Source organism: Cyrtonyx montezumae, unplaced genomic scaffold, assembly GCF_038088225.1.
Source record: "Cyrtonyx montezumae isolate F1298 unplaced genomic scaffold, pur_monq_1.0 scaffold_45, whole genome shotgun sequence".
Classification (NCBI taxonomy): Eukaryota; Metazoa; Chordata; class Aves; order Galliformes; family Odontophoridae; genus Cyrtonyx; species Cyrtonyx montezumae.
The window spans coordinates 57,350-79,489 of record NW_027072051.1 but is presented as its reverse complement, the minus strand read 5'-3'; the positions used below and the strand labels follow the sequence as shown (position 1 = coordinate 79,489).

Genomic DNA, 22,140 nt, shown 5'->3' with positions numbered 1-22,140 from the left:
AAAAGCAGCACTGGGTTAGAGGCACAATGCCATCCCACCCCAAACTCATTGCCATCAGCAGCAAGCCTAATGTGCAAGCACTGTGCACACAGCCCACAGCAATTACAGCATCAGCCGCCTCCCCCAAATCACTTACACAAATCCTCCTAACCCAAACCAACTGCAGCATAAGAAGCAAATGAAAGCAATTTAATAGGGTGCTGGATGCTCGGGTCCTTTGTTTGCGCTGGCTGTTAACACCAGCAGAGATGAAGAATTGAGGCAGTTGCAATGTGTATCTACTTTGGCCGATGGAAAGTGTGACAGATCCGCCAGCAGACCAATGGGTGAGGATGAGGATGTGTGTGTGGGTGTGGAAGGAATGCTCTCCGCAAGTAAAGATCAAAAAAAAGTAGAGAAGAAGAGGAGGGTTCTTATCAAATTCTGAGGCCAAAGTGTGCATCGTCCTCAGAGAAATGCTTTTCTCAATCCTAGGAGTTGAGGTTTACCCTGAGGCAGTGGCTTTGAGGTTTCTTATGGTTGAGTTCAGGGGCTGAAGTTGGGCTGGTGGAGCAGGGATGGGTTTAACCCCACGGAGCACATAAGCTCCTTGCAGGATCCTCCAGAGAAATGCACTGTATTTTTGCGAAGATGTAAGGAAAAGAGGGAAGAATGCATCCCACCCTGATGCTGCACATCCCACCCCATTCCTCTCCGATAAGTGGAACGGTGCTGCTCTGGGTCACATCCCAGTGGCAGTATGTGCAGGACATGTTGCTCTCAGTGTGGTAACCAACAGCCAGCACTGGGAAAGCTGATATTTTTCAACTGCTTTAAGAAAGGAATCATTTTTTTAATTAGTGAATCCATTCTGGAGGAGCGTCAGAATTTTACAGTGTTGTAGCTGTTCTTGGTGTGTTGCCTAGACTTGGATGTTCCGGCCATAAGAAAATATTATTTATGGCATTGCTGCTCACAGCTCTTTTATATTATAATTTGGGAAAGGAAGTTACTGTTCCCACTAGTGGATGAAGAATAGCAGAAATCAAGTTTAGGAAAAAGCCCCAATCAGCAGCACCGCAGCAAAGCACCAAGGGCAGAACTGGAACAGGACGAGACCATGCTGCAGCCGCTCACTGCACGCATCCAGCTCAGCACAGCAGTAACCCCACTGCTGCTCCCCTGCGCAGAGCGCCATGTGTTCCTAAACATTTGCAGATCAGCCTTTTCTTCATGGGCTAACGCACGCCTGTTTGCTCATGCCTTACTCAGACTAAACTCCTATTGAACTCAATTAAGTCTGTCATCTCCAGGAGCAGTCAATGTCATTTTTGACCAAGTAAGGGATGAGTAACGAGTGCTCTGAACAGCCCTTGGAGAATTGCAGCCATTTTGTTGCAGTTCTTGGTCCAGATTTCTGCAGTCAGCACCAGGCCAAGGGTGGAAGAATGCGATATGGCCATATTAATCACCCAGATTGCTGAATGTGTTGGATGGGTGTGTGGAGGGCTGCGCCATTGGCTGTCTTGTCCCAGAATGCTTCAATACAACTGAGTTCGGCATGAAAATTAGAAAAATATGTTTCTAAAAGGGATGGGACGCAGGGAGCATCCTTATCCTGAGTGAAGTGCCAGGAGGATCCTGCTCCCTGATCTACATCCGTGTGCATTGCTTCATGTGTAGCCCAACCTACCTATGTCCTTGCTGCGTGCTGAACTCATGCTCAGCAGCACCGGGCTTTTTGCCATTGGGACCACAGATCCCAACACTGGGGCTGGGCCATGGCCAGAGACTTGCATGCAATCAGCATGTTACCACCCCTCAGCCCTGCTGCTGGCCAGGTTCCCTGGTGTTCCATTGGGAAATCACAGCCGTGTGGGCTGAAATCCCTATCCTGGTGCTAAAGGGAAGTATGGGTGTCCAGGGAGACAGGGGGAACTGTGGGGTGTGGGGGATTGTGGGTTTGTGGGGGAGTGTAGCAAGGGATGAAGGTGCAAGGGTGGGGGTGAGGTGAGGAATGGAGGTGTTTGGAGAGGGACAGAGATGGGGATAAGGGTATGAGGATAAGGACGAAAATATTTTGGAAGGGATGAAGGTGTTTGGAGGTGGATGAGGGGGTGAGGATGATGAGGAGGAGAAGGGGAATGAGAAAGAGATTGAAGGTATTTGGAAGGGGATGAACGTGGAGGAAGATGAGAATGTGAGGATGAGGAGGAAGAGAATGAGCTGAAGGTGTCTGGAGAAAGATGAAGGTATGAGGATGAGGAGGATGAAGGTGTGTGGCACAGCACAAGGGTGTGTGGAGGGTGATAGAAGTGTAGGGGAAGGGTTGAAGGTGTGTGCAGGGGCTGAGATGTCTATGGGATGAAGAAGCACAGGAAGGAATAGAGGTGAGCAAGAGGCGAGCGCAGGAGGATGAGGGTGTGCAGAGGACAATGAAGGCTGGCACAGGGTAGGAGCACCCGAAGCTGCGGGAGGAAGAGAAGGATGAAGTCTCAGAGAAGTCGCTCCATGCGCCGGGGCCGCGCTGCCCTTTCGTCCCACAGTGCTGTGCTCCGTGGAGACCGGACCCCGCCGTGACTCCGCACCGCGACTGGACCGAGGATCGGAGATCGGGACCCGACGGGGCGGGAGCAGTCGGGAGGAGGGAGGGAAGAGCACCGGGAAAGGAGGGAGGGAGGAAGGCCGGGAGAGGAGGGAGGAGGGTCGGCCCTGCCCCGCCGCCTCCTGATTGACTCCCAACTTTCTGCTCCTCCCTTGCATAAACTTTCCCGTCCCTGCGCCTGGTTCCCTGCGCGAACTCCAGAGCTCGCAGCGCTCCCGCATTCCTGCCGCCCTCCCCCGGCCCATCCCCGGCCCCGGTTCGGTCCCGGTCCGCTCCCGGCTCCCGCAGCCGGCCCAGCCCTCCGGAGCACGGAGCAGGTAAGCGCCGTCGAGAAGAGATCCCAACCCCCCTTCCTCCTCCTCCACCTCCTCTTCCTCCTCCTCCTTCGCCTCCTCCTCCTCCTCCTCCTCCTGCTCCTGCGCTCCTTCCTCTCGTCCGCAGCCCTCCGTCCGCACCGAACCCGGGAGGGGCAGCCCCGGCCCCGGCCCCGGCCCCATGGGATGGCGGTGGGGAACTGGGGAGGTTGGGAACAGAGGGGCCTCGCTGCCCTCCGACTCCTCCAGCAGCCCTGGGGGGCCTCGGCGTGAGGAGCGCCCTTGGCGCTGCTCTGTGCGCTTCTTCGGGGCCACTCCGCGCTCTCCCCGGACGGCTCTGCGGTGCCCCCACCCCACTCAAAGCCAGGACCCCCCATCACGCATCTTCCCCCATTTCTCTTCCCACTCACTCTTCCTCCTCACTCCAACCGTTTCCCATTTTCTGCGCTGCGAGGCAGCTCATCCCTCTCCAACCTCACTCATCATTTCTCATCCCAAAGGGTTTGCAATGGGATTAATCTGTTTTTTTCCCCTTAACACTGCGCATCCCCGGGTTATATATAGGGTTACAAAGGGGCCTTGTGTGCAATAGGGCCCGTGCATCGAAGCGGGCGTTACATAAACAGCCCTGGCACAATGCCCACCCCATCATGCCTACCCCAAAGGCAGTGGGGTCGTGGGGCATGGGGACGTGTCACGTTACATGTGTGTCACACACATGACCATGTGCTGAGTGTATGCTAAACACTTTGTGCCTCGTCACAGGGGTACATTGCTAACGAGTCAGCAATTAGATGTATAATTTTCAGCAGTGTGTCATCTTTATTATTATTATTTTATTTTTGCACTCTCATTTGGTTTTGTTTTGTTTTGTTTTTTCACTTCTCCCCTTCAGAAGAAAAATATCGCTCAGCCCAAAAGTGCCCTGCAAGAAGTCATTTTTAGGGAGAAAACTGCTGGGAATGGTGAAACATGCACTGTGTGCTGCTGATCCCCACTGGGGTGGAAGGTTTGGGTTTTTTTTGGGGCCACAGCGAGCTGGGCCAGGCAACAGTGTCGCGGCAAAGCGCTAATCTCCGTGTCAGGCACACTGGGGTATTTTGGGCTCCAGCGTCCTCTGCCCCCTCCTATCGCTTTCCAATGTGTGCGCCGTGAGTCAGGGCTTTGCGCTGTCTGGGGACACTGTGTGTTTGTTGGGGGGTTGTGGGACGCCATGAGCCCCACTTTGTGCTGTTGTGTCAAGAGCTCTGGTGGCCCCAAAGCTCTTCCCAGCCATTGGGTTTTGCAGTCGTTTTCGCATGAGTGGCTCCCTAAATGGGACTTGAGGGGGTCTCACTGAGGTCAACAGGGATGGCCCTTTTAGCAGGCAGGTGGCAGCTGCTCCCTGATAGAAGGGACATGAGTGCCCCATTGGGGTTCAAAGTTTTGGGCTTGGGCATGCTTTGGTGTACATGGGGATCTGCTCTTCTCAGTGGGGATGGAACACTGAGTGGGGATAGGAGAACAAGGGGGCCTTCCCACCCCTTCCGGACCTCTGGCACAGCTTGGGGCAGGGCTTGCCCCCAGGGCTGGCACAGCAGCAGCTTTTCTAACAAAAATAACCCTTTGGGAGCGGCCACATTGCATAACGGCACTGCGGGGACTCTCAGCCGGGCTGGGCTGACAGCACAGAGCGTGGGGACAGTTCAACCATGGCACTACAGGGTACAAAAAGGGTTCTGCATGGGACCAACCTTCTCAGCCCATATTCTCCTCATGCCTTGCAAAATCCCTTTCATCCATCCAGATCTATCCATAGCCCACAACAGAAGAACTTACTGGCGTTTCCCATGACATACGGTCACTATTTATCATGATACCGGAAACAGCACTGTCTTTAATCACAGTTTAACTCCTTGTTTGCTGTGAGAGCACAGCTGGCAGCATCTTGGTGTGCTATGGGGTCACAAGGGTTGCTGTGGTCACTGCCTGTAATTAATGTGTGAAACATCACAGAGCCGCACGACATCCAACAAAAGGTGAGGTTGGGATGGGGAGAAATGGACAACATTGGGCTTTCTGTGGGGAAAATGGGGCTTTCTGCATTTTCTTCCATCTGTGGGAGTTGGAGTAGAGGTGGATAGCAGAAAATGGGCTGTGGAACAGTTCCCTAGGTTTGTGTTTACAGAAGTGGGACAGACAGTGTCTGAAATACCATGATCCCAAGGAGCTCCTCTTGTATTTAAACCACCAACGCAGTGTGAGGCTGAAAGGGACTCTCGTGGTTGGATGCATTGGCCCAACCTTGTGTGCTGCTGGGAAATAGACTTTTTTGGGGGGTTGGTGCCCAGTTTAGGCACTGGGAGCATGCTGGAGTGGCCAAGCCCAAGCACCTGTGTTGTGGCTGGGGACAGCACCTGAAGCATGTGGGCGTTTGGTATTGCCACTGTCACGTGTCGTGTTATGAAATGTTTTTTCGGATGGAAGGAGGGAGGGAGGTAATGATGGGGTGAGCCGTCGGGGCTGTGCCCCATGGCAGCCTGCAGCGGGCACACAGCGATACAGCGCGGGTTTGGACAGGTTGCTGGGGCGGTGGTTTTACCCACTGGGGAAATGTGTGCAGCGGCTTTACGGTCATCCAGTCCAACCTCAGCCCATCCCACCTTACCCACTGATCGTGTCCCTTGGTGCCACATCTCCCTGGTTCTGAACACCTCCAGGGACAGTGACCCCACCACTCCCAGAGGCCTCAGCCACCTGTGCCCAGCAGCTCTGTGCCTCAGTTTCCCCACCTTGGTTGGGAAGTGGAGTGCTGCTAGGGCTCTGGGCTCCTTGCCTATGAGCGCCAATCCGTATTATTTCCCCACAACTGTCTCCTCCTCGCTCCTCATCAAATTAAATCCAGCTGTTCACAATAGCCACTAACTTCTCTCCGGAAGATGTTCAAAGTTTACAGCCGCGCCGTGTGTGGAGGATGGGCTGCAGGCCCATGCCAGTTCACTGCTGCTTTCCCCCAGCTGCCATCTCCTGCTGTGTACACAGTCAACATGAGCATTGTTTTTGGGGATGATGATGATGCAGGCTTCATCTCTTGCAAAGCAAAGGCACTAGGCAGGACCCTGCGTCGCCCTGCCCGTTGGGAGTGGGCTTCCCCCATGACTCCCAATGGGAGCAATGGATGGGTTGGGCAGTGTTGAGTGGTATGGAACAGAGGGTGATGCTCTGCTCTGGGCATGCACCAGGGTGCTGTGCTCACTCACTTTACTTGTCTGGATTAGGTGATGCTGAGCCTAACTATCCCATTCTGGGAATAAATTGGTACAGCACTCAGTGCTGCTCTATTTCTGCATGGCCTTGACTTGTAGATGTCCCAAGAGGGTTGGTGACATTGGGGACCTCATAGTAGTGACCCCACTGTCCCTACGTTGGGAAATTGGGCAGGAAAGGTTGCATTCTGCAGGCATTCCTGTGACCCTGCAAGCCACTTCCTTTGAGTTTGAAAGGGTTTGCTGTTGCTCCCTTTGCTGCACACCCCATGGGTTTCCTACTCTGTGCAATGCTGTGCTCACCCCACGGAGTTGGTGCGGGCAGTGGTGCAGCTGCTCCAGGGTAGGGCTGGGTTTCACGGGGGTGGAGGCAATAGGGAAGGGGGCAAGTGTGAAGTGCAATGCAGCCTTCCTCCTCCTCCTCCTCTTCCTCCTCTCCCTTGCCTATGGTGGCAGTGGGTCTTGGGGACCTGGACACAGTGGCCACCCTGAGGGAAATATCCCCATGCATCCCAGGATGTGCACATTTTTGGGGTGGGAGCAACGCAAATTCCTCCACACACTGTCCCTGCTGTGTCTCAGGTCACCTAGTGCTGTGGGTGTCACAGAATGGCCATGGTGGTGGCCTGTCTTCAACCCCAACCCTGTTGTTTCCATTGCGCTTGTTTCATAACACAGAGAATAATTAATGCTGTCAAAGCTTTCTATTTATGAGCTGACGGATGCAACGCCCCGGCTGGGCAGGGTAATTGGGGCAAGGAGGGACTGAGGCTGGGGTACAGTGTCCATCTGTCTCCTGTCCTCATGTCCTGGCCTCAGAGCCTTGGGTGAAGCCAGCGTAGGGCCTCCTACGCCAAAAACCAGTGTGGCTGGGGATGGAGGAAGAGAAGGAGATGGAAAGCTCTTCTGCGTGCTGGCAAGGAGCATCTCACCTGATGCACTGTGAGCTTTGCTCAGGGTGTGCCTTGGTCATGTCTTAATTTTCCAGGAACACGTCAATGAGATTTCCCCACTGTTTGCCCCCGTGATTTGGAATGGAGCATCCTTGACTAGCCCAGTGATGGCAACTTTCTGGGGTCTAAGCTGAGGTCTGCAGGGTGGGATTGCAGGGGGCACTTCATGGTTGGGCATGCTATGGACGGGCTTGCCATGCACAGGCACCCACAGATGGGCATCTCATGGTTGGGCACCTCATAGATGAGCGTCCCATGATCGGATGGCCCTCGTGGCACTGCAGACCCTGGTGGTATGCTGCCATGTGGCCTCCTGCAGTTTCCCTGCTCCGATTGTTTCCTGAGCTGCCTGCCAAGCCGGAAGGGACAGGAAGCGATAGAGGAAAGGAAATTAGTCGGGCTGCGCTGTGGGGAGCACCAGGGGCTCGGATGCTTCCATGCCCCCAGTCCAGGTGGTGTCCCATGGGGTTATGAGTGGCCCTATGGCACAGCCCTGGGTAGGAGGGAGCCGGGGAATCCCACACCACAGCCCCAGAGCTGCTGGGAGGAGTAGAGTGGGGTGAGCAAAACTGTGACATCTCCAGCCTTGGTGCCCACACAGGGTGATTGCCTGTGAGCATCATGGTTTGGTGCATAGCGTGGGATATCAATGAACAGGGGAACATCTTTCCATTGCTAGGGTCCTACTAGGAGACCCTGGGTTGTCAGAGCGTTGGCCACTTCTCGCTGCAGGCAGTGTTCCCCTGTCCAGCTCCCAGCCCCATGGGATGTGTCATGGGGTGGGTGATCCTGTGCTCCTCCCATCACCAAGTAGCACCGACAGTGCCTGCAGACTGTGTCCTCTGGTGGCTGGGTAGGCTCTTAACGTTTCACCCAATTCACTGGATCCTGCAGAGTCAAAGCAATGGGGGCAGCGCTTCTTGGAACCCTGAGTGTCCTCCTCGGGGCACATCACCCATCCTGTCCCACTGTCAGAGTAGCACAGCCCAAGGGCTCGGTTCCCACTGTGCCACCAATGGTGATGACCCCGTGTTGTCCCCCAGCCCATCGCCACTGAGTGTCAGCGCTGCGGTGGTTGCTGTGTAGGTAAGATTGCACCCGGCCCTGATGCCTGCCTCAACTTGTTGCTGAACTTTTATCCTTTTGCTATGGGGTCCAGGCAGGGAGGGCTGGCTTGCCCCAGGCCCCCGCACAGGGAGGGAGTAGGGTGGTGGCTGTAGCCCTCTGTTCTGCATTTGCTCGTGCTCAACCCTGTGTGTCCTCAGTGTGGAGTCCTGGTTCTGCTCCCCATTGAGCTGGGGTAGCTGTCACCCACAGCAGGGCCACCTTGATGCCAACAGGAGGGTGGGGATGACTGTGGCAAGCAAGGAGCAAGATGAGGGCACTGGTTCCTGTGTCGATAGCCACCATAGGATAGCTCCTACCTCCAACCATCCTTTCTTACTTTTGGCAGACCACAAATCCTGGCTTTCTGCCCCAGACAGTCAGGATATGGGGCTGGAGTGATGTGCAGTGTCGGGGGGTGCTTTGGGGGCTGAACATGCTGGGGAGGAGACTGCACCTTGTCCCCAAGCTCAGTGGCACTTCTGGGGTCAAGGTGCCACTTCATGTTCCCCACTCCATCCCTGTGCTCCCCACTCTGTTCCCATGCTCCCAGCCCCACAGTTGTCCTCATGCCGCTCCCACACATCCTCAGCTCTACAGTCCCTACCCCCATCAGGTTTTGCTGCTCCTCCCCCTGATTGTGCCTTGCCAGCACTCTGATCCTGACCTGGATGCTTGGGCAGTACTGCTACATCCTAAATATTTCCATCCCCTGAGCTGCTCATCCCCTGCCTCCTTGCAACCCCTTGGGCAAGGCTTTTGGTGCCACAGGGTTTAGCAGGGATTTCTCATAGCGTTTTAGGACTGAAGACCCCCACCTTGGTGAGCCCTTAAGCTGCACTGGGGCCGAGCTTGGGGTGAGCGTACAGCCCATGGGAGTGCCATGTCTGTCTCCAACTCTTGGCTTCACCTTGGCCATGCTCTGGTGGCCCCCTCTATGCCAGCTGTGAGCACCCATCCTGCTGCCTCTTGGGTACCCCATAGTTACCATGGCGCAGTGAGCATCCCTGTGCCATGGGGTTGTGATCATCTCTGCTGAGGTGCCAGAGTCCATAGGGGATGGGAGCTCTGTCCCTGTCCCAAGCAGAAGCCAGGAGGAGGGACACACTTAGATGTTATTTTTCCTGCAGCTCTGGTCCCTCCCAGCCTTGATCAGGTTGGGCAGGCTGGTACCCAGGTCCAGCCGTGCTGGTTTCCTAATTGTTCCTCTGGTTGCTGTTTTGTAAGGTTGGGTGGAGCACTGTGCTCGTCCCCTTACGTCAAAGCTGTGACTTACTGCCTGCCTGCACCCTCCCTCCAGGAAATAAAATCCCTTGGCCTGGCCAAAAGCAGGTTCGGTGGAGGAGGAGCTGTTTCCTCGCACCTTGGCCAGGGCCCCGCTTTACCCTCCTCCTCTCTCTGTTTTTCTCCCACTTCCCCGAAAGGGCTGTGCTGGGATTTCCCTGCTGAGGAGGGAGGCAGTGAGGTGGGAGGGATTTGAGGGGCTGCAAGGAGCTGCGAGCCCTCGGGGAAGGGGATGGTGACCTGTGCCACTTGTCACCATGTGGGCAGTAGTACCCGTAGACCTTTGGCTCCCTAAAGCCCTCATTGAGTGGTGGGGAGGGTGTCGCACCCTGTAAATCCCTTGCACCCCAGTTCTCAGGGCTGTCTCCTCCTGGCACCCCAACCCCATGGGAATTATCCTACTGCAGAGGCGGGGATCTCATGTTACTGGGGGTGACTCCAGGCACTGCAGGGCTGTGGACTCTGGGTGCTGGGGGGGCTGCAGGGGGTCTTCTCAGCACCATCGAGGGATTTACATGGGAGCAAGGTTCCATTGGGCTGCATGGCAGGGAGGGGCTCAGTCCCATGGGCCAATCCATAGGCAGGCCCCCTGCATTTTGGCTGTCCCTCTCCCATCCCATTGTAGGGTTTGCATGTGGACAAGGTCCCAGGGAGCTGCATGGGGTTGGCATTGGAAGGGCTTGGCCCTATATGCCAGCCCCCTACAACATCCATCCCTCTCCCATCCCCATCGTTCATACTGCAAAGCCCTTCCCCATAGCCCATGCAGCCCCCGAGGGCTGTACTCAGCGTGGGGCGCAGAGCAGTGCGGCCTGCTGCCACCATCCCTCCCCTGGCTGCCGGCTCCATCCTGCAATCCAGTTCTCCTTATTTGGCCACAGTGCTCAGCAAGAGGGGGAGTGCTGGGGGGTGGGGGGGAACAGGCAAGGGTGGAAGCAGGGAAGGGGGGAGCAGAGGGGCTGACATCACGGAGGGGGTGGTGGCAAAGAGGGAGGGGGGAGAAAAAGTTTCTTTTTTTATTAAATAAATTAAAAAAAAAAGGCACAACACAACACAAAGCAGCCTGGGCGCGCGCCCGAGCCAGCGGGTTGCTGCAGTTCCTTTAAAAGGAGATGTCTGCACGCCGAGACCTTTGCACGCTCCCACCCCAAACGGGAAGCACAGCACTGCACAGTGAGATACCTCTGAACAGAACCCAATGCCGCTCTGCAAAACTGTGTGGGAGGGCAGGCGAGCATCCTTGGGGCACCTGGTTTGTCAGATCCCCTCATCTCCTTTACTAGGGGCTTTTGGGGGGCTTAAGTCCCCGAGTGTCAGTGTGTGCCCTTTGGACACACATGGTGCCCGAGTGTGCCTTGTGTGAGCACTGTGTCTATGTGTCCAAGTGCTTTGTGTGTAGTGCTGCACATGGGCTGTTCCCAAGTGATTTTTGGGGTGGGCACTTGGTAGCTTTGTTCTGCTGGACTGGGGGTGCAGGGTTGGGGCTCCCAGGTTCCCAAGCATCACTGTGCACCCACATGCTTCGTACGGGCAATGCAGCCACCAGATGTTCCTAAATGATATTTGGAGTGGACATCTGGTGGCTTTGCTCTGCTGGATTGGGGGTATAGGGTTGGGGCTCACAGGTTGGGGCTCCCCAAGTGGCAACGTGTGCCCAAGCACTCTGTATGGGCACCATGTGCCCAGTGCTTTGTGTGCAGTGCAGCACATGGGTTGTTCCCAAGTGATGTTTGTGGTGGGCACTTGGTAGCTTTACTGTGCAGGATTTGAGGTGTTGATGGTAAATGTGGCCTTGTCCCCAAGACAGAGCTTTGTGCATCACATGCTTGACACTGGAGTGCTGTCCTAGTGCAGTGCCAGCATTGGGGTTGTACTGTGACCATGCTGTCACCCGCCCCTCCAACATGACTATGGCAGTTGTGGCCAAGTCTCAGGGGTGTCTCTTCATCCTTGCAGGTTGCCACGTGTCCGTGGGGGCTCGGGCTCGGAGCCCAGAGCAGCCAGCACCATAGCGTCCAACAGCTGGAACGCCAGTGGCAGCCCCGGGGAGGGGCGGGAAGATGGCCAGGACGGGATGGACAAGAGCCTGGACAACGATGCTGAGGGAGTGTGGAGCCCGGACATTGAGCAGAGCTTCCAGGAGGCGCTGGCAATCTATCCCCCCTGCGGTCGTCGGAAAATCATCCTCTCGGATGAAGGCAAGATGTACGGTGAGTGCATGCATAGTATGGGTTGGGCATTGCATGGGTCACTGTTCACTGAGATGGGGCAGGTTCTGAGCCCTGAACCTATTTGTGGTTCGACCCAGAGCACCCCAACTCCAAAAGCACTTTCCCAAGCAGTGTGGCTTTGGGTACCAGAAGGCAGTGACCCGTGTCCCCGTGATGTTGTGACAGTCATCCCCTCCCTCCTGCTCTCAAGTGTGCTGGACAGACAGGTTTGGTGGAGCCGTGGGGCAGGGAGCGGGCATGGCTCTGTCCTACACCACTCCCTATAGCGTCCTGAACTGAGGAACACTCCAAGAAGACGGTGGCTGTGGCTCTTAGCCCATCCCAAGCCACCGGCTCTGTATCAGGTGACATTGCCCCATTTGTGAGATGAGTTTTGCATGGGCTCAGCCTTGTTTCCCCTGCAACTGGGTGGATGAGGATGGGTGACAAAGGCAGGGGTGTGCAGTGCCTCCAAGGAGAAGAAAAGGGTGGTGTCCCCATCTGTGCCACAGTGAGACTGTCCCCTCCTGTCTCCCTGCCGTGATGTGGCTCTCCAGACAGATGACTTCAGAGCTCTCTCCTGTGGGACACAGTGCCACACCTCCATCCCTAGTGGTGACCTCCAAACCCACCAGTGACAACACTGTTACCATCCAATGACTCATCCATCTGTGGCATGGAGGGCACTGGGTACCTGGAACACATGGACCCTGTCCCCATCCCAGTGCCACCCCGGGGGCACCCTGGTCAGGGCTAGTGTCTGAAAGGCAGCACAGCGCTTCCTGAGCGGGTGCATTTTTTGGATTTCTCCTGGAATAGCTGAAGTGCCGCTGGGAGCCTGGCCCTGTGCAGCACACCCGGGCCCAGACCGGTTTTTCCAGCCTTTCAGAGCCATCTGGCAGCTGTTTAAAGCAGCAGAGGCCCCCACCTCCCATTGCACACCCAGAGGGCTCTGTATGTAGGGGTTGGGGCTGGCATCTCAGAGTGCTCTGCTCTCAGAGGTGCCCTTGGAAAGTGGAGTCCAGAGCAAACCCACTGGGAGAGTGATGGGGTTACACTTGGGCTGTGCATCTCCAGGAGGCACTGATTTGGGGACCCCCTTGGAGCTATCAAATAGGAGGATGAGTGGCTTTGCATAGTGCTGTGCTGACTCAGGGGACGGTGCCAGTGTGCTATGGAGACGGGGTGCGGGACATGTGTGTGCCCCGGGAGCAGGTGGGAGCCATGGGGCCAGGCTGGGCACGCTCATGCCGGTCTTTGGCCGCCGGCATGTCCCACTGGGTTATTTTTAACAGAGCCGTCCAACTGGTTGACATGGTGGTGTCAGAGGAGAGGAATTTGGGGAATGTGGTAATTTGGAGGAGGATGTGCCCTCACGGAAGGAATGGCAAGGCCCTCAGTGAATCACAGGGACATGGCCATGGGTACCCTGGTGGGTGCAGGTGGTGCTGTCAGGATGTGGGATGAGGCAGACTTGTGGGGAGATGTCTGGTACTAGGCACCGTGTTGGGTGCACCACTGCAGCTGGGTTTCATTTTTCCTATATGCTTCCATAGTGCTGAGCATGGGGATGGGACATGGGAATGGGCTGTGCACAGCCAAGGTGGTGAAGGACCCAAACCTAACACCCCACAGTCACAAGTATTGCTGCACCTGGTGGCATCCCATCACCGGGACACCCGTACATGCTGGGCAGGATGAGGAATAGGTGTGCAGGGCACCCTTGGGTGCTGAACAGGATAAGGAATGGGTCTACTTGGCACTACTAAACGCTGAGCAGGATGAGGGATGGGTGCATGGGGCACCCAAGGGTTCTGGAGAGGATGAGGCAGGTATGGGTGCATGATGCCATGGCTCCTTCCAAACCAATGTTTTGGCAACCAAGAGCAAGTGAGCCCTGTTCATTAGGATATGCTCATTAATTAAAAGGCAGACTAAGGAGTGAAGTCTGCAACAGCATTTTGGGGCTATCATAGGGTGCCACCAGAGCACCGATGGCTGCTACACAGGGGACAGGACTGAACACAGGGACTCTTCACTGTGCCCACATTTCTAGTGGACCTATGGTGACCCCCAAATGGCCACCACCCCCTGCATGCTACAGCCACCCCATAACACCTGGCGCTGTCAGTCCTCCTGTGTCCCCTCTCACCCCCCCCCTTCCAGTTGCTCTGGGGCTGCCCAGGGTAGGGTGGTGGGGATTATTTTTATTTTATTTTATTTTATTATTTATTTATTTATTTTTAAAGCCGAAGCCCTCTCCAAGGGCATTTCGACAAGTTCCAACCACCACCATCTGGTCCATTAAAATAAATCTGGCGTGCCTTGCCGCCCCCATGTGCGGGGGGTGAGGCACTGGGGGATAACAGGCCGGGTTTGGGAGAAGAACGCTCCCAGCTGCTCTGACGTTGGAGCGCAGATTGGCCACAGCTGGCCCTGTAAAATGTGGCACAAAAGCACTTCTGCTTCGAATTAAGCACAGGACATTAGGAAATACTGGTGGAAAGGGCAGCTTGGCATGCTGGGAGAAGCTTGATGCTCAGGGGGCACCCAGGATCTGCATATGGAGGGGGTTTGTGCTCAAAGGAGTGCCCTGTTGGGATGGTTTTATGGGATCCATGGTTGTCTGTGTTGGGGACACTGCTGTAGCGTGGGTTACTGGTAGATGCCACCCCCTGACCCCCAGTTCCTGCCCCATGGTGCTGGGGGTGGGGGACACAACGGGTGTCCCCGTGTGTTGGCTGGGGGTTGGCCACTCCGATGTCCCCTTGGGCCACCCCAATGTCTCCTGGGGCCACACAGCTGTCCTGGCAGCGCCATCTCCTGGCAGAGCCTCCTCCCTTGTTACAGACCAGTGTGTCCTCATCCCATGCTGTCCTCTTGTCCCCACCCTGCTGGGGCTGACGCTGCTCATCCCCATAGGTCGCAATGAACTGATTGCTCGCTACATCAAGCTGCGGACAGGGAAGACACGGACAAGGAAGCAGGTGAGGCTGGTGCTCTGCCTTTATTGGGGATGCTTTTATCTGGGCACTGGGAATGAGGTGCCCAGAGGGGTCTGGCTGTGCCATGCATCCGTGCTTTCTCCTTACTGGGTCCAATTCTGCGTAACGGTGCTGGAACTGAAGCTCTCGTGTGTCACTGAGCATTGCCCTTTCTTTTCATCTGGAGCCAGAGATTGTCCCCATGTCCCAAAACCTCCCTGTAGGGTTGTGTGCCTTGTGTGGCATACAGTTTGCTGAAGGCATTTCGAGGGCTGAGACCTGGCTATACCCATTGAAGCCAGGGGACAGCAATATGGCACTGGACCCCAGTATAGCACAGAGCCCACCAGTGGCAGCACTGAGTGGCAGCGGAGCAGGGGAACACTTCTGTCCCCTTCTGCCTGCATAGTGCCTGTGACCCTCTGTGCACTTTGCTCACAGAGAATGTACACGTCTCATCCCTGCCCACTGTGCATTGACGTCTTGGCCTTCCCCAGGGGGACACAGGCAACAGAGGGGTTGGAGTGGCTTATACTGGGGTGGCCCCATGCCACTGTCCCTGTACAGGATGGATCCTGGTACCCATGTGCATTGGGGAAACGCCTCCAAGACTGGTGTTGGAGGAGAGGACCTATGGTCCAGCCATGGTTACTGCATTCTTCTTTTCTGGCTTTGAGCCTTGTGTTTCACCTTCATGCCGGGTATCTGTGACAGTAAGCATCTCACTTGGATTCCCTTCCTCTGGGAGAAGGAGTGGGCACAGAATGAAAGTGATGCTCTGGGAGTATCAGTGCACCTGGCATTGTCCCCTCCATGTGTTTGTGTCTGGGAGAGTCGGGTGCTGGTGCTGAAGGAGCTCTCCCTAGTAGTGAGCCCTAGTAGGGGCAGGGACATGCACCCAGGGTCTGCTGGTCAGCCCCATCCTGCTCTTGGAGAGCTCTGCACAAACCAAACCTCTTCTTGAATTTCCCACCTGCAGTATCAGCAGGAGCCCCGGGGATGCTGCATCCCCTTTGGGATCAGCAGTCCCATTACAGCCCTGCTGAAAGGACAGTAGAGCTATGTGCACTCACAGGTGTAGGGCTGCCTTTTTGGGAAGCCCCAAAAGATGGTAAACACAGAGCCACTGGCTTCTCCCCACGCACCCCACCCTCTTCCCCCCAACTTTCCTCCCTCCAGCTTATGGCAGCTGCAGTGCTGCAGGACCACGAACAACTCCTGGAGCACCCTGGATCTACACGCCCCATTTTTCCCATACACAGTCCTCAGGGGCAGTGCAGGGACATGTCTTCACGCTCTGTGTTTTCCTTTCTAACGACGTGGTGGGCACTAGGTGTCCAGCCACATCCAGGTTCTAGCTCGGAAGAAGGTGCGGGAGTACCAGGTTGGCATCAAGGTACGTTGGCACCCGTGCCCAGGTGTCCTCGGTGGTGTCTCTCTGAGCATGGGCAGCCCCTCTCCTTCCTCTCTTTTCCTCTGGTTGACGGCTCTGCTGTTCCCCTCTCCTGCTCTCTCTCTGCAGGTCTCTAGCCACTTGCAGGTTCTTGCCCGACGGAAATCTCGGGAGATTCAGTCCAAGCTGAAGGTATGCGCCCGCTTCCGTCCTGCCTGCTGACCACTAACACTCTCCACTCTCTAGTGTTCTGCTTCCTCTCCTTTTGATGGCTTTTTTTTGCTTCTCTCCTCCCTTCGCTCCTGGAACTGATGGATTGGAGTGACTGCAAGGGCTGGGCGATCCCTCTTCTCTCCCAGAAGTGTGGAGGTGTCCATGGTGTCCTCTCCAACCCCCGACCTGGACCACATGGAATTGAGTTTACATCCTCCCCTTGTGATGCACTCTGCTTCTTTGGGCATCTCCCAGTGGGGAAAGGACCCATTCCAGAGCAACTGGCAACAAATCAAAGCCCAAAGGGTTCTCCCAAAATTGGGGTGGTCACAAGCATTGTCCCCCTGGCTCTTGTCAGAGGCTGAATCAGCTATGTTCCCAAGCAGTGTCCTCAAGGATGGCATGATTTGGGGACACTGTTCCCAGTGGGGACACAGTGGTGGTCCCAGTACAGCCCATAGTTCCAGAGGCCAATGGATCCAAGCTAGGTAAAACTGGATCGCCCACTGCTCTGGCTGGCTTTCCTTTCCTTCCTTCCTCCTAACTGCAGCCTGACTAATCTGCCCATAACCATTTCCACTGTTCCTGGTGTTATTTGTTGGGAGAGTGGGAATGGAGGGTCACAGCAGGAACTGACATGCCCAAAGGATGGAGCCCTCCCTGAGTCAGACCCACCCAGGTGTCCCCACCCAGTGGTCCCCGCTGGTGCCCATTGGGGACATCCCCTTTGCACAGCCTGAGGTGCTCCTGATTCAATCTCCTGAGCTGGATCCAGGCACATTTGGGAGCTGTGAAAGCTTCCAGCCCCAAGAATACAGCATTCTGTCTCCAAAACTTCTGTGTGAGGTTTACTCGGTCCCCAAAACACTGCCACCATTTTGGGTCTGAGCTGTAGGGGCTGGCAGTAGGGCCACATTCCAGGATCACCATTCTATGCCCTCCGAAAGATCTGAGCAGGTTTGGTAGACCCCAGTGTCATGAAGACCACCACCATTCATCCCCATCTGTTTGCTGGGAGGGGACCCCAAATGATTTGGATTGTACAAGCCCAAGGGACTTCAAGCCCTGGAGGGGGTGCAGCTGGTGGGACAGAGTGAATGACAGCAGAAAGCTTTGCAAAAAAATGATTTTAAAAGGGCTCTGGATGAGCTCTGGGGCTGCAGGCTCCAGCCCCAGTCAGGCTGCAGGGCTGACTTCGAGCAACAGTCTGAAACAGCGAAGTGTGAATGTCAGCATCCTTTCACATCCATCCATGGAGGCAAATCTGGGACCTTAAGACAGGCTCTCATCCTGCTGAGTCAGAATTCCCAGCTGACTTTTTTAAGGTGCAGTCACATGTTCTTGTGTCCCTGCGCCCAGAGCTCAGTGCTTCCCCAAACCCTGTTTTTCTCACATTTGCTGTGCCCCAGGTGCGAATAAATGGGTCCATAGAGCCCTGAGCAGGATGAGGAGGGGAGCAAAGAACCAGCTTGTACACTTCTCACTGCAGCTGGTGAGTGCCTGCTGCCATCAACTCCTGCTCTCAGAGTGAGAGAAAAAATGGGGAAAATTGATTTCTTGAAGGAGTCTGGTTCTCACCTTCTCATTGGGGTGAGCAGGGTTCGAAGGGTATTACAAAGCAGTGAAGGCAGGGGTCCCTACCACTAGGATGGCACCTGGTCTGGGGTGTCAGTCCCAAAACCAGGCTGTGGTGGCAAGGTGGGGAGGTGCAGGGGGCACACTCAAGGTCCCCTGGGTTCTAACCGTATCTTTTCCTTTCTTTTGCGGACAGGCCATGAACTTGGTAAGTTGAGTTCTGATGCCATGATTTCCTCATTGCCTTTTGCTAAACCCTTTGTGCCCCCAGGGGAGCAGTGGGGACACTTCCTAGATTTGGAAGCTCCCATCTGGTGGGGTGGTACAGCATGTGTTTGTGTGTGTGGGGGGGGGTGGGGGGTGGGACGGGACACGACATTTGCAGTGTGATAGTGTTAATTACCTCGTGTATTTTTGATTGATTGCATTAACATTCCTCCCCCCACATCCTCAATCCCTTGGGTTGCACAACACCTACATGCTTTGCAAAACTTCCGGGGGGTGGGGGTAGCCTACCTGAAGCCCCCTATAATGCCCATCTCCTCTCTTTCCATGCCCCCCAAGGACCAGGTCTCCAAAGACAAGGCTCTGCAGAGCATGGCATCCATGTCCTCCGCTCAGATTGTGTCAGCCAGTGTCCTGCAGAACAAGCTCAGCCCCCCTCCTCCTCTTCCTCAGGCCGTCTTCTCTGCTGCCCCCAGGGTGAGGACAGCTCTGTTACCATGGTCTCCCATGCTTGGGGCAGGGGGGAAATAACCCATACGTGGCACTGGAAGGGTCACAGCCCCTTGGCTGAATTGTGGTAGGGGCACTTTGGGGGCTACAGATGGATCTGGGAGGTTAAGAGGTGCTGACTATATTTTCTCTACTGTTCCCCAGTTTTGGAGTGGGCCAATCCCAGGACAGCCTGGACCCTCTCAGGAGTAAGTACAACCCCCTACACCAAGCAGCCTCCCTGTGGGACTCAGCCTCATTAATCTAATGAGGCACTTTGTGTTTTTCAGCATTAAACCGTTTGCACAACCAGCTTACCCCATCCAGCCACCCATGCCTCCATCACTAGCCAGTAAGTGCCATCTTTCCTGGGGGCCAACACTTGGCACTCCACAATGGTGCTGGGGACACAGCTTTTTGTCCCCTCCATGGTGCCACCCAATGGTACCACCTACCTTGGGACAACCCTCACAGATTTTTGTCCCTATACTTGGGCCACCTAGCAATGTCACACACCTGAGGTCCCAATCTCAGCCTCCTGAGGAGAAAACTTGGGTTTAAAACTAGCTCCAGACCCCACACTTAGCAGGACTACACTGTCTCCTTTTGGAGATGGGGTGCAAATTTTCCATCCCCCAGTGAAACCCATCCTGGGAGGTTGGGGAGGGTCAGGGGGGGGCACAGCGAGGCAAGCAGCACCCTGGTGGTACAAGGGGGACTCACCTCAGTTGACTCTGCCCTGTGTCCTCCCCAGGTTATGAGCCCTTGGCCCCGCTGCCGCCAGCCGCCTCAGCTGTGCCGGTCTGGCAGGACCGTACCATCGCCTCTGCCAAGCTGCGGCTCCTTGAGTACTCTGCCTTCATGGAGGTGCCGCGGGACGCTGAAACGGTAACACTGCCCTCCATGTCCCCTAGACCCCTGGACACCATTGTCCTCAGTGTCACCCAGCTTTTTTCGGCTAACCCTCAGCTTGTTTTGAACCCACTTGCCCTTACAGTATAGCAAACACCTCTTCGTGCACATTGGGCAGACAAACCCCTCGTACAGTGACCCTCTGCTGGAGGCTGTGGACATCCGCCAGATATATGACAAGTTTCCTGAGAAGAAGGGTGGTCTCAAGGAGCTCTACGAGCGTGGGCCCCAGAACTCCTTCTTCCTCGTCAAGTTTTGGGTACGAGGCTGGGAGGATTGACCTCCATCCCTTAAAGATCATAGAACCACGGGATGGTTGGGTTGGAAGAGTCCTTAAAGATCATAGCACCATATAGTGCTTGGGTTGAAAGAGACCTTAGCCCCCCAACCCCATCCCTGCTGTGGGCTGGCTGCTCCCCAGCAGAACAGGTTGCCCAGGACCCAATGCATCCTTGGGCACCTCCAGGGGATGGGGCACCCACAGCTTTTCTGCACAACCCATCTTAGTGTCCCCATTCCCAAGAGCACTATGGCTCATGACAGCACTCCTCTCTTTTCTCTGCAGGCGGATCTGAACAGCACAATCCAGGATGGGCCAGGGACTTTCTATGGTGTCAGCAGTCAGTACAGCAGCACAGAGAACATGACTATCACAGTGTCCACCAAGGTGTGCTCCTTTGGGAAGCAGGTTGTGGAGAAGGTGGAGGTGAGTGCTGTGTGGTGTTGGGAGTACTTGGGAATGGTTTCCATGCTTCGAGTCCTGGGACAGTGGGATGGATAAAACCTCAGAATTGAGTGTAGGGTGTGTGGGCAGAGGCTGCAGTTATCCCGTGGTGTCTCTGTTGCATCACCTGTTGACCCTGTTGGGTCAGCTGCCCTCTGATGCCTGGCCGTCCCTGCAGACGGAGTATGCACGGTTGGAGAACAGCCGCTTTGTCTACCGCATCCACCGCTCCCCCATGTGTGAGTACATGATCAACTTCATCCACAAACTCAAGCATCTCCCGGAGAAGTACATGATGAACAGCGTCCTGGAGAATTTCACCATTCTGCAGGTACTCACCCTTCCCAGAGCTTTGTGCGTAGATCAAACCATGGGACGCATCATATTGGCCATGCAAATACTGCATGGAACCTTGGAAACTGCCCCAGTTATGGACACCAAGTGGTGGTGCTGCAAATAAATCAGCTGTGCCCGAGTGCATGGAACATCCTAGATGGTAGTTAGCAAATGTGGGGTGGTGCAATGAAAGCAGCAGTACCTGACCTGCATCCTCAATGTATCCTGTTCCAGGGAAAAAATTGTGATGGTGCAAATGGAGTGGCTGTGCCCTACTGCATGCAACCTCCCAAATTATGGGTAGTAAATGTGAGGTGGTGCACTGAAAGCAGCAGTGCTTCCATCTCCAACTCATCCCCGCTGCAGGGAACACATCTTGATGGTGCAAATGGAGTAGCTGTGCCGAAGCCCATGCATTCACCTCCTAAACAATGTGGGGGGCAAAATTTTGGTGGTTCAAATCAAAGTAGCTGCCTCTGATTCTGCACAACCCCCTGAACAGCAAATAGCAAAATCAGTGCAAATCAAGCTGCCTTGCCTGAGCCCACACAACACCCCTGATAACAGCATTCACGCCCAGTATGCTTACTGATGCCCCTCTGCTTCACCACAGGTTGTTACCAACAGGGATACCCAGGAAACCCTGCTCTGCATTGCCTTTGTGTTTGAGGTGTCCACCAGTGAGCACGGCGCCCAGCATCACGTCTACAAATTGGTGAAGGACTAGGGGCCCTTGGGACAGGCGAGGGCTTGAGGGACATGGGGACGTGGGGTGGGTTGTGCAGAAGTGCTGCCTGTTGTGCCCCCTCTGACCCCGTCAGGAGTCATTGGAAGAGAGGAGGAGGAGGAGGAGGAGGAGGAGGAAGAAGAAGAAAAGCAATAGCCAAAAAAGACTGATTTGCAATCGCAGAAGTTTTCTACTTTAGGAACAGTTTTTAAATAAATGTATATTAAAAAAAAAAAAAAGGATGAATGAGAACAAGAATGGAAATGTAGGGAGGAAGGAGAGGAGCTCGTGTCCGGCGTTGGATGGGGAATGAAGTAGTGCTGATGAACCAGGATGTTGGAGTGGAGGATGGTGCTGCTTTCACCTCCCAGTCCAAGTTCCCACCTGATGTCACTGCGTCTGTGGTGGTATCCTTGGGACAACGGTGTAACCCAGCACTGGGGGTGGTGGGGGGGACATGGAGACATCTCTGTGAGCCCAGGGCAGACGTAGGAGCAGGTAGGAGCAGGGCAGGGGTGGTGCCCCTAAGCAGGAGAAGGGGATGGGAGAAAGCTGCATCAGGCCTCAAAGAGGATGGGAGTTCCTCATCCTGTTCTGGCAGAGTTGGGAGTGGGAGGGCATTAACAATGCAAAGTGTTAATAGCGCTTTTTTTTTTTCCCCTTTTTTTTTTAAATGAAAAAATGTTTTTTGTTTTTTTGTTTTTAAGAAAAAAGGGCACTGTGCTCAGAATTGAGCTTTGTCCATCTGCACTCCACAGTGCCCAGGACCCCTTGCTGTCACCTCTGATGCCTATGGCTGGAGCTTACCATGGGGCAGTGTTATGGGTCTTGGGGGTCACTACATTGCTACGTTTGTGCATACTTCCAG

General features: G+C 55.1%; 1 protein-coding gene across 2 annotated transcripts; it reads left to right on the top strand.

Annotated features, from left to right (window-relative positions):
* The first annotated feature begins 2,770 nt into the window (after positions 1-2,770).
* Positions 2,771-21,398, top strand: TEAD3 (TEA domain transcription factor 3). Of its 2 annotated transcripts, XM_065747502.1 has the most exons (14): positions 2,771-2,901; positions 11,441-11,694; positions 14,617-14,681; positions 16,012-16,074; positions 16,201-16,263; positions 18,056-18,067; positions 18,424-18,561; positions 18,739-18,782; positions 18,864-18,925; positions 19,328-19,461; positions 19,571-19,744; positions 20,051-20,191; positions 20,388-20,540; positions 21,159-21,398. In XM_065747502.1, the coding sequence occupies exons 2-14, from the start codon at positions 11,559-11,561 to the stop codon at positions 21,270-21,272; spliced, it is 1,299 nt and encodes a 432-aa protein (XP_065603574.1). In that variant the 5' UTR covers positions 2,771-2,901; positions 11,441-11,558; the 3' UTR covers positions 21,273-21,398. The 2 variants fall into 2 exon arrangements, with proteins under 2 accessions (XP_065603574.1, XP_065603573.1); XM_065747501.1 differs by lacking the exons at positions 16,201-16,263; positions 18,056-18,067 and having other exon boundaries at positions 2,774-2,901.
* Positions 21,399-22,140: the final 742 nt, after the last annotated feature.

Bases quoted from the DNA above. Each gene is read 5' to 3' on its own strand.
- TEAD3 (XM_065747502.1), top strand. From the start codon at position 11,559: ATGGACAAGAGCCTGGACAACGATGCTGAGGGAGTGTGGAGCCCGGAC. The intron at 18,562-18,738 runs GTGAGGACAGCT...ACTGTTCCCCAG, and splicing joins TCTTCTCTGCTGCCCCCAGG to TTTTGGAGTGGGCCAATCCC. The intron at 18,926-19,327 runs GTAAGTGCCATC...TGTCCTCCCCAG, and splicing joins CATGCCTCCATCACTAGCCA to GTTATGAGCCCTTGGCCCCG.